At 52.8% G+C, this 13,450-nt stretch overlaps 2 protein-coding genes across 3 annotated transcripts in view; one reads left to right on the top strand and one right to left on the bottom strand.

The window, feature by feature from the left end:
- Positions 1 to 8,157, bottom strand: part of LOC140398937 (uncharacterized) — a 40,222-nt gene extending 32,065 nt beyond the window's left edge. Inside the window, exon 1 of one of the 2 annotated variants that reach the window (XM_072487924.1) lies at positions 7,910 to 8,157. In XM_072487924.1, the coding sequence (XP_072344025.1) occupies positions 7,910 to 8,142 (233 nt within the window). In that variant the 5' untranslated portion in view covers positions 8,143 to 8,157. The remainder of the gene's footprint in view (positions 1 to 7,909) is intronic. The other variant, XM_072487925.1, reaches the window with a different exon arrangement.
- atp2b4 (ATPase plasma membrane Ca2+ transporting 4) overlaps positions 1 to 13,450 on the top strand; it is a 386,143-nt gene that overhangs the window by 132,865 nt on the left and 239,828 nt on the right. The gene's annotated exons all lie outside the window — the stretch shown is intronic.

Here is a 13,450-nt window from a genome sequence, read left to right as displayed (position 1 = left end):
TAAACCACCCCGAACCCCTCGATTAGATTCCAGTCTGTAACTCACTTCCGGGTATCTGTTATTCTATATATAAACCACCCCGAGCCCCTCGATTAGATTCCAGTCTGTAACTCACTCCCGGGTATCTGTTATTCTATATATAAACCACCCGGAAACCCTCGATTAGATTCCAGTCTGTAACTCACTCCCGGGTATCTGTTATTCTATATATAAACCATCTTGAACCCCTCGATTAGATTCCAGTCTGTAACTCACTCCCGGGTATCTGTTATTCGATATATAAATCACCCCAAACCCCTCGATTAGATTCCAGTTTGTAACTCACTCCCGGGTATCTGTTATTCTATATATAAACCACTCCGAACCCCTTGATTAGATTCCAGTCTGTAACTCACTCCCGGGTATCTGTTATTCTATATATAAAGCACCCCGAACCCCTCGATTAGGTTCCAGTCTGTAACTCACTCCCGGGTATCTGTTATTCTATATATAAACTACTCCGAACCCCTTGATTAGATTCCAGTCTGTAACTCACTCCCGGATATCTGTTATTCTATATATAAAGCACCCCGAACCCCTCGATTAGGTTCCAGTCTGTAACTCACTCCCGGGTATCTGTTATTCTATATATAAACTACTCCGAACCCCTCTACTAGATTCCAGTCTGTAACTCACTCCCGGGTATCTGTTATTCTATATATAAACCACCCTGAACCCCTCGATTAGATTCCAGTCTGTAACTCACTCCCGGTAATCTGCTATTCTATATATAAACCACCCCGAACCCCTCGATTAGTTTCCAGTCTGTAACTCACTCCCGGGTATCTGTTATTCTATATATAAACCACCCTGAACCCCTCGATTAGATTCCAGTCTGTAACTCACTCCCGGTAATCTGCTATTGTATATATAAACCACCCCAAACCCCTCGATTAGATTCCAGTCTGTAACTCACTCCCGGGTATCTGTTATCCTAGAAAAACCACCCCGAACCCCTCGATTAGATTCCAGTCTGTAACTCACTCCCGGGTATCTGTTATTCTATATATAAACCACCCCGAACCCCTCGATTAGATTCCAGTCTGTACCTCACTCCCGGGTATCTGTTATTCTATATATAAACCACCCCAAACCCCTCGCTTAGATTCCAGTCTGTAACTCACTCCCTGGTATCTGTTATTCTATATATAAACCACCCCGAAGCCCTCGATTAGATTCCAGTCTGTAACTCACTCCCGGGTATCTGTAATTCTATATATAAACCACCACGAACACTTCGATTAGATTCCAGTCTGTAACTCACTCCCGGGTATCTGATATTCTATATATAAACCACCCCAAACCCCTCGCTTAGATTCCAGTCTGTAACTCACTCCCTGGTATCTGTTATTCTATATATAAACCACCCCAAACCCCTCGCTTAGATTCCAGTCTGTAACTCACTCCCTGGTATCTGTTATTCTATATATAAACCACCCCGAAGCCCTCGATTAGATTCCAGTCTGTAACTCACTCCCGGGTATCTGTAATTCTATATATAAACCACCCTGAACCCCTCGATTAGATTCCAGTCTGTAACTCACTCCCGGGTATCTGTTATTCTATATGTAAACCACCCCAAACCCATCGATTAGATTCCAGTCTGTAACTCACTCCCGGGTATCTGTTATTCTATATATAAAGCACCCCGAACCCCTCGATTAGATTCCAGTCGGTAACTCACTCCCGGGTATCTGTTATTCTATATATAAACCACCCCGAACCCCTCGATTAGATTCCAGTCTGTACCTCACTCCCGGGTATCTGTTATTCTATATATAAACCACCCCAAACCCCTCGCTTAGATTCCAGTCTGTAACTCACTCCCTGGTATCTGTTATTCTATATATAAACCACCCCGAAGCCCTCGATTAGATTCCAGTCTGTAACTCACTCCCGGGTATCTGTAATTCTATATATAAACCACCCCGAGCCGCTCGATTAGATTCCAGTCTGTAACTCACTCCCGGGTATCTGTTATTCTTTATATAAACCACCACGAACACTTCGATTAGATTCCAGTCTGTAACTCACTCCCGGGTATCTGTTATTCTATATGTAAACCACCCCAAACCCATCGATTAGATTCCAGTCTGTAACTCACTCCCGGGTATCTGTTATTCTATATATAAACCACCCCGAACCCCTCGATTAGATTCCAGTCGGTAACTCACTCCCGGGTATCTGTTATTCTATATATAAACCACCCCGAACCCGATTAGATTCCAGTCTGTAAATCACTCCCGGGTATCTGTTATTCTATATATAAACCACCACGAACACTTCGATTAGATTCCAGTGTGTAACTCACTCCCGGGTATCTGTTATTCTATATGTAAACCACCCCAAACCCATCGATTAGATTCCAGTCTGTAACTCACTATCGGGTATCTGTTATTCTATATGTAAACCACCCCAAACCCATCGATTAGATTCCAGTCTGTAACTCACTCCCGGGTATCTGTTATTCTATATATAAACCACCCCGAGCCCCTCGATTAAATTCCAGTCTGTAACTCACTCCCGGGTATCTGTTATTCTATATATAAACCACCCCGAGCCACTCGATTAGATTCCAGTCTGTAACTCACTCCCGGGTATCTGTAATTCTATATATAAACCACCCCGAGCCGCTCGATTAGATTCCAGTCTGTAACTCACTCCCGGGTATCTGTTATTCTATATATAAACCACCCCAAACCCATCGATTAGATTCCAGTCTGTAACTCACTCCCGGGTATCTGTTATTCTATCTGTAAACCACCCCAAACCCATCGATTAGATTCCAGTCTGTAACTCACTCCCGGGTATCTGTTATTCTATATATAAACCACCCCGAACCCCTCGATTAGATTCCAGTCGGTAACTCACTCCCGGGTATCTGTTATTCTATATATAAACCACCCCGAACCCCTCGATTAGATTCCAGTCTGTAAATCACTCCCGGGTATCTGTTATTCTATATATAAACCACCACGAACACTTCGATTAGATTCCAGTGTGTAACTCACTCCCGGGTATCTGTTATTCTATATGTAAACCACCCCAAACCCATCGATTAGATTCCAGTCTGTAACTCACTATCGGGTATCTGTTATTCTATATTTAAACCACCCCAAACCCATCGATTAGATTCCAGTCTGTAACTCACTCCCGGGTATCTGTTATTCTATATATAAACCACCCCGAGCCCCTCGATTAAATTCCAGTCTGTAACTCACTCCCGGGTATCTGTTATTCGATATATAAATCACCCCGAACCCCTCCATTTGATTCCAGTCTGTAACTCACTCCCGGGTATCTGTTATTCTATATATAAATCACCCCGAACACCTCGATTAGATTCCAGTCTGAAACTCATTCCCGGGAATCTGTTATTCTAAATATAAACCACCCCGAACCCCTCGATTAGATTCCAGTCTGTAACTCACTCCCGGGTATCTGTTATTCTATATATAAACCACGCCGAACCCCTCGATTAGATTCCTGTCTGTAACTCACTCCCGGGTATCTGTTATTCTCTATATAAACCACCCCGAACCCCTCGATTAGTTTCCAGTCTGCTACTCACTCCCGGGTATCTGTTATTCTATATATAAAATATCCTGAACCCCTCGATTAGATTCCAGTCTGTAACTCACTCCCGGGTATCTGTTATTCTATATATAAACCACCCCGAACCCCTCGATTAGATTCCAGTCTGTATCTCACTCCCAGGTATCTGTTAGTCTATATATAAACCACCCCAAACCCCTCGATTAGATTCCAGTCTGTAACTCACTCCCGGGTATCTGTTATTCTATATATAAACCACCCCGAACCCCTCGATTAGATTCCAGTCTGTAACTCACTCCCGGGTATCTGTAATTCTATATATAAACCACCCCGAGCCTCTCGATTAGATTCCAGTTTGTAACTTACTCCCGGGTATCTGTTATTCGATATATAAACCACCCCGAGCCGCTCGATTAGATTCCAGTCTGTAACTCACTCCCGGGTATCTGTTATTCGATATATAAACCACCCCGAACCCCTCGATTAGATTCCAGTCTGTAACTCACTCCCGGGTATCTGTTATTCTATATATAAACCACCCCGAACCCCTCGATTAGATTCCAGTCTGTAACTCACTCCCGCGTATCTGTTATTCTATATATAAACCACCCCGAACACCTCGATTAGATTCCAGTCTGTAACTCACTCCCGGGTATCTGTTATTCTATATATAAACCACCCCGAACACCTCGATTAGATTCCAGTCTGTAACTCACTCCCGGGTATCTGTAATTCGATATATAAACCACCCCGAACCCCTCGATTAGATTCCAGTCTGTAACTCACTCCCAGGTATCTGTTATTCTATGTATAAACCACCCTGAACCACTCGATTAGATTCCAGTCTGTAACTCACTCCCGGGTATCTGTTATTCTCTATGTAAACCACCCCAAACCCATCGATTAGATTCCAGTCTGTAACTCACTCCCGGGTCTGTAACTGACTCCGGGGTATCTGTTATTCGATATATAAACCACCCCGAACCCCTCGATTAGATTCCAGTCTGTAACTCACTCCCAGGTATCTGTTATTCTATGTATAAACCACCCTGAACCACTCGATTAGATTCCAGTCTGTAACTCACTCCCAGGTATCTGTTATTCTCTATGTAAACCACCCCAAACCCATCGATTAGATTCCAGTCTGTAACTCACTCCCGGGTATCTGTTATTCTATATGTAAACCACCCCAAACCCATCGATTAGATTCCAGTCTGTAACTCACTCCCGGGTATCTGTTATTCTATATGTAAACCACCCCAAACCCATCGATTAGATTCCAGTCTGTAACTCACTCCCGGGTATCTCTTATTCGATATATAAACCACCCCGAACCCCTCGATTAGATTCCAGTCTGTAACTCACTCCCAGGTATCTGTTATTCTATATATAAACCACCCTGAACCACTCGATTAGATTCCAGTCTGTAACTCACTCCCGGGTATCTGTAATTCGATATATAAACCACCCCGAGCCGCTCGATTAGATTCCAGTCTGTAACTCACTCCCGGGTATCTGTTATTCGATATATAAACCACCCCGAACCCCTCGATTAGATTCCAGTCTGTAACTCACTCCCGGGTATCTGTTATTCTATATATAAACCGCCCCGAACCCCTCGATTAGATTCCAGTCTGTAACTCACTCCCGGGTATCTGTTATTCTATATATAAACCACCCCGAACCCCTCGATTAGATTCCAGTCTGTAACTCATTCCCGGGTATCTGTTATTCTATATAAAACCACCCCGAACCCCTCGATTAGATTCCAGTGTGTAACTCACTCCCGGGTATCTGTTATTCGATATATAAACCACCCCGAACCCCTCGATTAGATTCCAGTCTGTAACTCACTCCCGGGTATCTGTTATCCTTTATATAAACCACCCTGAACCCCTCGATTAGATTCCAGTCTGTAACTCACTCCCGGGTATCTGTTATTCTATATATAAACCACCCCGAACCCCTCGATTCGATTCCAGTCTGTAACTCACTCCCGGGTATCTGTTATTCTATATATAAACCACCCCGAACCCCTCGATTAGATTCCAGTCTGTAACTCACTGTTGGGGATGGGGTGTGGGGGGGGGGGGCAGGGGGGTGTGGGGATCGGGGCAGGGGGGTGTGGGCAGGGGGGGGTCGGGGCAGGGGGTGTGTGGGGGCAGGGGGGTGTGTGGGGGGGGCAGGGGGTGTGTGGGGGGGCAGAGGGGGTGTGGGGGGGCAGGGGGGGTGAGGGGGGCAGGGGGGGGTGTGGGGGGGGCAGGGGGGGTGGGGCGGAGCGGGGGGGCAGGGGAGTGTGGGGGGGGCAGGGGGGTGTGGGGGGGGCAGGGGGGTGTGGGGGGGGCAGGGGGTGTTGGGGGGGCAGGGGGCTGTGGGGGGGGCAGGGGGGTGTGGGGGGGTAGGGGGTGGGGGCAGGGGAGGTGGGGGAGCAGGGGGGGCAGGGAAGGTGTGGGGGGGGCAGGGGGGGCGTGGGGGGGCAGGGGGTTGTGGGCTGGTGGGGGGGGGGAGCGGGGGGGTGGGGGGGCAGGGGGGTGGGGGGGCAGGGGGGTGGGGGGTGTGTGCGGGGGGGTGGGGGTGGTGTGGGGGGGGGCAGGGGGTGTGTGGTGGGGGGTGGGGGGGGCAGGGGGGGCAGGGGGGGGTGTGAGGGGGCAGGGGGTGTGGGGGGGGGCAGGGGGGGTGTGGGGGGGTGGGGGGGCAGGGGGGGCGGGGGGCAGGGGGGGTGGGGGGGGCAGAGGGGGTGGGGGGGCAGAGGGGGTGGGGGGGGCAGAGGGGGTGGGGGGCAGAGGGGGTGGGGGGCAGGGGTGTGTGGTGGGGGCAGGGGGTGTGTGGGGGGGGCAGGGGGTGTGTGGGGGGGGCAGGGGTGTGTGGGGGGGGCAGGGGGTGTGTGGGGGGGGGCAGGGGGTGTGTGGGGGGGGCAGGGGGTGTGTGGGGGGGGCAGGGGGTGTGTGGGGGGGGCAGGGGGTGTGGGGGGGGCAGGGGGGTGGGGGGGGCAGGGGGGTGGCAGGGGGGTGTGGGGGGCAGGGGGTGTGGGGGGCGCAGGGGGGTGTGGGGGGGGCAGGGGGGTGTGGGGGGGGCAGGGGGGTGGGGGGGGCAGGGGGGTGTGGGGGGGCAGGGGGGTGTGGGGGGGCAGGGGGGTGTGGGGGGGCAGGGGGGTGTGGGGGGGGCGGGGGTGTGTGGGGGGGCAGGGGGGGTGTGGGGGGGGCAGGGGGGGTGTGGGGGGGGCAGGGGGGTGTGGGGGGGAGCGGGGGGGGTGGGCGGAGCGGGGGGGGCAGGGGGGTGTGGGGGGGGCAGTGGGGTGTGGGGGGGGCAGGGGGGTGTGGGGGGGCAGGGGGGTGTGGGGGGGGCAGGGGGGTGTTGGGGGGGGACAGGGGGCTGTGGGGGGGGGCAGGGGGGTTGGGGGGGGGCAGGGGGGTGGGGGGGCAGGGGGGTGTGGGGGGGCAGGGGGGTGTGGGGGGGCAGGGGGGTGTGGGGGGGGCAGGGGGGTGTGGAGGGGGCAGGGGGTGGGCAGGGGGCAGGGGGGTGGGGGGGGCAGGGGGGTGGGGTGGGCAGGGGGGTGGGGTGGGCAGGGGGGTGGGGGGGGTGTGTGGGGGGGGGGGCAGGGGGTGCGCAGGGGGGGGGGGGGGGGGGCAGGGGGGGGGGGGGCTGGGGGGGGGGGGGGCAGGGGTGGGGGGGGCAGGGGGGTGGGGGGGAGGCGGTGGGGGGGGCAGGGGGGGGTGTGGGGGGGGGGCAGGGGGTGGGGGGGGGCAGGGGGAGCGGGGGGGGGGCAGGGGGGGTGTGGGGGGGGGGCAGGGGGGTGTGGGGGGGCAGGGGGGTGTGGGGGAGCGGGGGGGGGGCAGGGGGGGTGTGGGGGGTGGGGGGGGTGGGGGGGGCAGGGGGGTGGGGGGGGCAGGGGGGTGGGGGGGGCAGGGGTGTGTGGGGGGAGCGGGGGGGGGGCAGGGGGGTGTGGGGGGGGGGGGCAGGGGGTGGGGGGGGCAGGGGGGGTGTGGGGGGGGCAGGGGGGTGGGGGGGGCAGGGGGGGTGGGGGGGGCAGGGGGGGTGTGTGGGGGGGGCAGGGGGGTGTGTGGGGGGGGCAGGGGGGTGTGGGGGGGGGCAGGGGGGGGTGGGGGGAGCGGGGGGGGGGCAGGGGGGGTGTGTGGGGGGGGCAGGGGGGGTGTGGGGGGGGGCAGGGGGGGGTGGGGGGGGCAGGGGGGTGGGGGGGGAGCGGGGGGGGGGCAGGGGGGGTGTGGGGGGGGGCAGGGGGAGGGTGGGGGGGGGGTGGGGGGGGGTGAGGGAGCGGGGCGTTGCACCCCAGTGACTATTCCCCGCTGTCTCTCACCGATTCTCGAACCTTCTCCTTCGCTCCGCTGTCCCGCTCCGTCCTTCCCTCAGAGACGGCGCAGCCCCGTTGGTCCTCCGAGGCGCCGGGCCACCATCTTGGTCAAGGAGAGGCGCCGCTGCTACCGCCTTCGGTTCCGGCGCGGGGTCGCCATCTTTGTAAAGGTGATCTCCTCCTGGGTTGGGCCTGCCTCCGGCGCCATCTTTGTCAAGGGGCGTGCGGCCGTGCGCCATCTTTCTAAAAGTTACCTTCTGCTCGTTGGGTCCCGGGCCACCTGCGCCATCTTTGTAAAGGGGCTTGTCAATAACCGGGTGGTTGTCGCCATCTTTGTTCCTCCCACCGCGCCTGGACGCCATCTGTTCGAGCTTATTGCTGTCACCATCTTGTAAAGGAGACTCACCGTCACTGTGATAGGACAACGTGTATCCGCAGCCATCTTTGTAAGGCCTTTTTTCCCCCTCCCCACCACCAGGTTCCAGTCCAACAGGTTTGTTTCGAGGAAGGAGCAGCGCTCCGAAAGTTTAGCGATTCGAAACAAACCTGTTGGACTTTAACCTGTTGTTGTAAGACTTCTTACTTTGCTCACCCCAGTCCAACGCCGCCATCTCCGCATTATGCCCACCCGACCTGTTCGCCATCTTTGCAAAGGGCGTCAGAGACCGCGCCTCTGGCCGCCATCTTTGTAAAGGAGGCCCCCCCTATCACTGGGATTGCACCCTCTATCCGCTGTCCAACCCTCTGCCATCTTGGGAAAGGAAGACCCCCTCTCTTCACGGGCAATGGATGCTGTGCCCTCTGTCGTCCCTCCACCACCTTGGAAAAGGAGGTCCCACCCTTCACGGGGAGTGGGCGCCAAGGGCGGGTTTAGCACAGTGGGCTAAACAGCGGGCTTGTAACGCAGAACAAGGCCAGCAGCACGGTTCGATTCCCGTACCGGCCTCCCCGAACAGGCGCCGGAATGTGGCGACTAGCGGCTTTTCACAATAACTTAATTGAAGCCTACTTGTCACAATAAGCGATTATTATTATGTTCCAGACACCTGATCAGCAGTGGAGCTTCCCCGCCATCAACCCTTGTACTCGTCCCCCCCCCACCGCCCGCCCCCCACGCCATGACGACTTCATCCTGAAAATCGGATCGATCGTGAAAAGGGGCATCAAAGGGAGCGAACAAGGCCCGATGGGCACCAAGAAGGGGGTTTACAGGGGGAGGCTGGGGAACCTGGCCGAGGCATTGAATGACCACGTGTTGCCTGTCTTTGCCAAGGGGCTGAGTCGTAGAGTTTTAAGCAGAGAAAGAGGCCCATTGGGTCCATGCCGCCCATCAACTCGCTATCTATTCCCAACCCATTTTCCAGCACTCAGTCCGTACGCTGCGGCATTTCGAGCCCCCTCCTTAAAATGCTTCTTACAGGTTGTGAGGGTTCCCGCCCCCACCACCCTTTCAGGCAGCGGGTTCCAGACTCCCATCGCCCTCCGGGTGCAAAGGGTTTGGCTCAAATCCCCTTGAAATCTCCCACCCCTGACCTTAAATCTATTCCCCTCCCTATTCATTGGCCCCTCCACTAAGGTGTTATGGGACAGGGTTTAGAGAACCCCAAAATGTATGATGGAGTTCCCCTGACCCACAACTTTTAATAGATTGTGGTATGGGGAGCACACGGCCCACTCTACAGGTGTGGGACAGCAGAAATGGAAACGTTTTTTTTTAAGCAAAACAATGTTTATTCTATGAACTCAAGTTAACCTTTTTAAAACATACAGTGAACAGCTTAGCAACCATCAATTCAAATACACCGCCCAAAGAATACAACACTAAGTAATCCTTTAAGCTTTCCTTTTAACAACCATACGACTTAAAAACAAAACCTTTATGAGAAGCACATCAGGTTAAAGTCACTACTGAAAATATTTTTAAGTCTGAATTCACCAAATGATCAAGAGATAGTCTTTTGATGGCAGAGAGAACAGCAGAACACCTGCTCTGTCTGGCTTCAGCTCCAACACTGAAAACGAAACTAAAACACACCCTACCCAAGGTCAACACCTCCACCCTATCCCCATAACCCAGTAACCCCACCCAACACTACGGGCAATTTTGGACACTAAAGGCAATTTATCACGGCCAATCCACTTAACCTGCACATCTTTGAACTAATCGCTTATATACACACCCATTTATAAACACCCATTTCTTAAAGGTACTCTCACATGACACCTTCCCCCAAGAAAAAAAAATAAACCATCAACTTCAAGGGCAGGCAGTCAGTACAGGAATCCCCTGTGGTTGTCCCCCTCTCGAACAGGTATACCCCTTTGGATACTGTCGGGGGGGGTTTAGCCTATCAGGGGAAAACAACAGCAGCCAGAGCAGTGGCACCACGGCTGGCTCTGATGTTCAGAAGGGAGGGTCAAAGCGCAGAAGAGCAATAGTAATAGGGGACTCTATAGTCAGGGGCACAGATAGGCGCTTCTGTGGACGTGAAAGAGACCCCAGGATGGTACGTTGCCTCCCTGGTGCCAGGGTCCAGGATGTCTCCGAATGGGTAGAGGGCATCCTGAAGGGGGAGGCAGAGGTCGTTGTACATATTGGTACTAACGAATTAGGCAGGAAGGGGCATGTGGTCCTGCAGCAGGAGTTCAGGGAGCTAGGCAGAAAGTTAAAAGACAGGACCTCTAGGGTTGTAATCTCGGGATTACTCCCTGTGCCACATGCCAGTGAGGCTAGAAAGAGGAAGATAGAGCAGCTAAACATGTGGCTAAACAACTGGTGTAGGAGGGAGGGTTTCCGTTATCTGGACCACTGGGAGCTCTTCCGGGCAGGTGTGACCTATATAAGAAGGACGGGTTGCATCTAAACTGGAGAGGCATAAATATCCTGGCCGCGAGGTTTGCTAGTGTCACATGGGAGAGTTTAAACTAGTATGGCAGGGGGGTGGGCACGGGAGCAATAGGTTGAAAGGTGAGAGCATTGAGGGAGAACTAGGGAATAGGGACAGTGTGGCTCTGAGGCAGAGCAGACAGGGTGAAGTTGCTGAACACAGCGGGTCTGGTGGCCTGAAGTGAATATGTTTTAATGCAAGAAGTATTACGAGTAAGGCAGATGAACTTAGAGCTTGGATTAGTACTTGGAACTATGATGTTGTTGCCATTACAGAAACCTGGTTGAGGGAAGGGCAGGATTGGCAGCTAAACGTTCCAGGATTTAGATGTTTCAGGCGGGATAGAGGGGGATGTAAAAGGGGTGGCGGAGTTGCGCTACTAGTTAGGGAGAATATCACAGCTGTACTATGGGAGGACACCTCAGAGGGCAGTGAGGCTATATGGGTAGAGATCAGGAATAAGAAGGGTGCAGTCACAATGTTGGGGGTTTACTACAGGCCTCCCAACAGCCAGCAGGAGATAGAGGAGCAGATAGGTAGACAGATTTTGGAAAAGAGTAAAAACAACAGGGTTGTTGTGATGGGAGACTTCAACTTCCCCAATATTGACTGGGACTCACTTAGTGCCAGGGGCTTAGACAGGGCGGAGTTTGTAAGGAGCATCCAGGAGGGCTTCTTAAAACAATATGTAAACAGTCCAACTAGGGAAGGGGGCTGTACTGGACCTGGTATTGGGGAATGAGCCCGGCCAGGTGGTAGAAGTTTCAGTAGAGGAGCATTTCGGGAACAGTGACCACAATTCAGTAAGTTTTAAAGTGCTGGTGGACAAGGATAAGAGTGGTCCTAGGGTGAATGTGCTAAATTGGGGGAAGGCTAATTATAACAATATTAGGCGGGAACTGAAGAACCTAGATTGGGGGCGGATGTTTGAGAGTAAATCAACATGTGACATGTGGGAAGCTTTCAAGTGTCAGTTGAAAGGAATTCAGGACCGGCATGTTCCTGTGAGGAAGAAGGATAAATACGGCAATTTTCGGGAACCTTGGATAACGAGAGATATTGTAGGCCTCGTCAAAAAGAAAAAGGAGCATTTGTCAGGGCTAGAAGGCTGGGAACAGACGAAGCCTGTGTGGAATATAAGGAAAGTAGGAAGGAACTTACGCAAGGAGTCAGGAGGGCTAAAAGGGGACACGAAAAGTCATTGGCAAATAGGGTTAAGGAAAATCCCAAGGCTTTTTACACGTACATAAAAAGCAAGAGGGTAGCCAGGGAAAGGGTTGGCCCACTGAAGGATAAGCAAGGGAATCTGTGTGGAGCCAGAGGAAATGGGCGAGGTACTAAATGAATACTTTGCATCAGTATTCACCAAAGAGAAGGAATTGGTAGATGTTGAGTCTGGAGAAGGGTGTGTAGATAGCCTGGGTCACACTGAGATCCAAAAAGACGAGGTGTTGGGCGTCTTGAAAAATATTAAGGTAGATAAGTCCCCAGGGTCTGATGGGATCTACCCCAGAATACTGAAGGAGGCTAGAGAGGAAATTGCTGAGGCCTTGACAGAAATCTTTGGATCCTCACTGTCTTCCGGTGATGTCCCGGTGGACTGGCGAATAGCCAATGTTGTTCCTTGCATTAAGAAGGGTAGCAAGGATAATCCAGGGAACTACAGGCTGGTGAGCCTTATGTCAGTGGTAGGGAAATTACTGGAGAGAATTCTTCGAGACAGGATCTACTCCCATTTGGAAGCAAATGGACACACTAGTGAGAGGCAGCATGGTTTTGTGAAGGGGAGGTCATGTCTCACTAACTTGATAGAGTTTTTCGAGGAGGTCACAAAGATGATTTATGCAGGTAGGGCAGTGGATGTTGTCTATATGGACTTCATTAAGGCCTTTGACAAGGTCACTCATGGTAGACTAGTACAAAAGGTGAAGTCACACGGGATCAGGGGTGAGCTGGCAAGGTGGATACAGAACTGGCTAGGTCATAGAAGGCAGAGAGTAGCAATGGAAGGATGCTTTTCTAATTGGAGGGCTGTGACTAGTGGAGTTCCGCAGGGATCAGTGCTGGGACCTTTGCTGTTTGTAGTATATATAAATGAATTGGAGGAAAATGTAACTGGTCTGATTAGTAAGTTTGCGGACGACACAAAGGTTGGTGGAGATGGCAGATGGAGTTTAATCCGGACAAATGTGAGGTAATGCATTTTGGAAGGTATAATGCAGGTAGGGAATAGACAGTGAATGGTAGAACCCTCAAGTGTATTGAAAGTCAGAGAGATCTAGGTGTACAGATACACAGGTCACTGAAAGGGGCAACACAGGTGGAGAAGGTAGTCAAGAAGGCATACGGCATGCTTGCCTTCATTGGCCGGGGCATTAAGTATAAGAATTGTCAAGTCCATGTTGCAGCTGTATAGAACCTTAGTTAGGCCACATGGAGTATAGTGTTCAATTCTGGTCGCCACACTACCAGAAGGATGTGGAGGCTTTAGAGAGGGTGCAGAAGAGATTTACCAGAATGTTGCCTGGTATGGAGGGCATTAGCTATGAGGAGCGGTTGAATAAACTCGGTTTGTTCTCACTGGAACGACGGAGGTTGAGGGGCGACCTTATAGAGGTCTACAAAATTATGAGGGGCATAGACAGAGTGGATAGTCAGA

Source organism: Scyliorhinus torazame, chromosome 22, assembly GCF_047496885.1.
Source record: "Scyliorhinus torazame isolate Kashiwa2021f chromosome 22, sScyTor2.1, whole genome shotgun sequence".
Classification (NCBI taxonomy): domain Eukaryota; kingdom Metazoa; phylum Chordata; class Chondrichthyes; order Carcharhiniformes; family Scyliorhinidae; genus Scyliorhinus; species Scyliorhinus torazame.
Note: the sequence above shows the minus strand (reverse complement) of the source record. Positions and strands in the feature narration are given on the sequence as shown.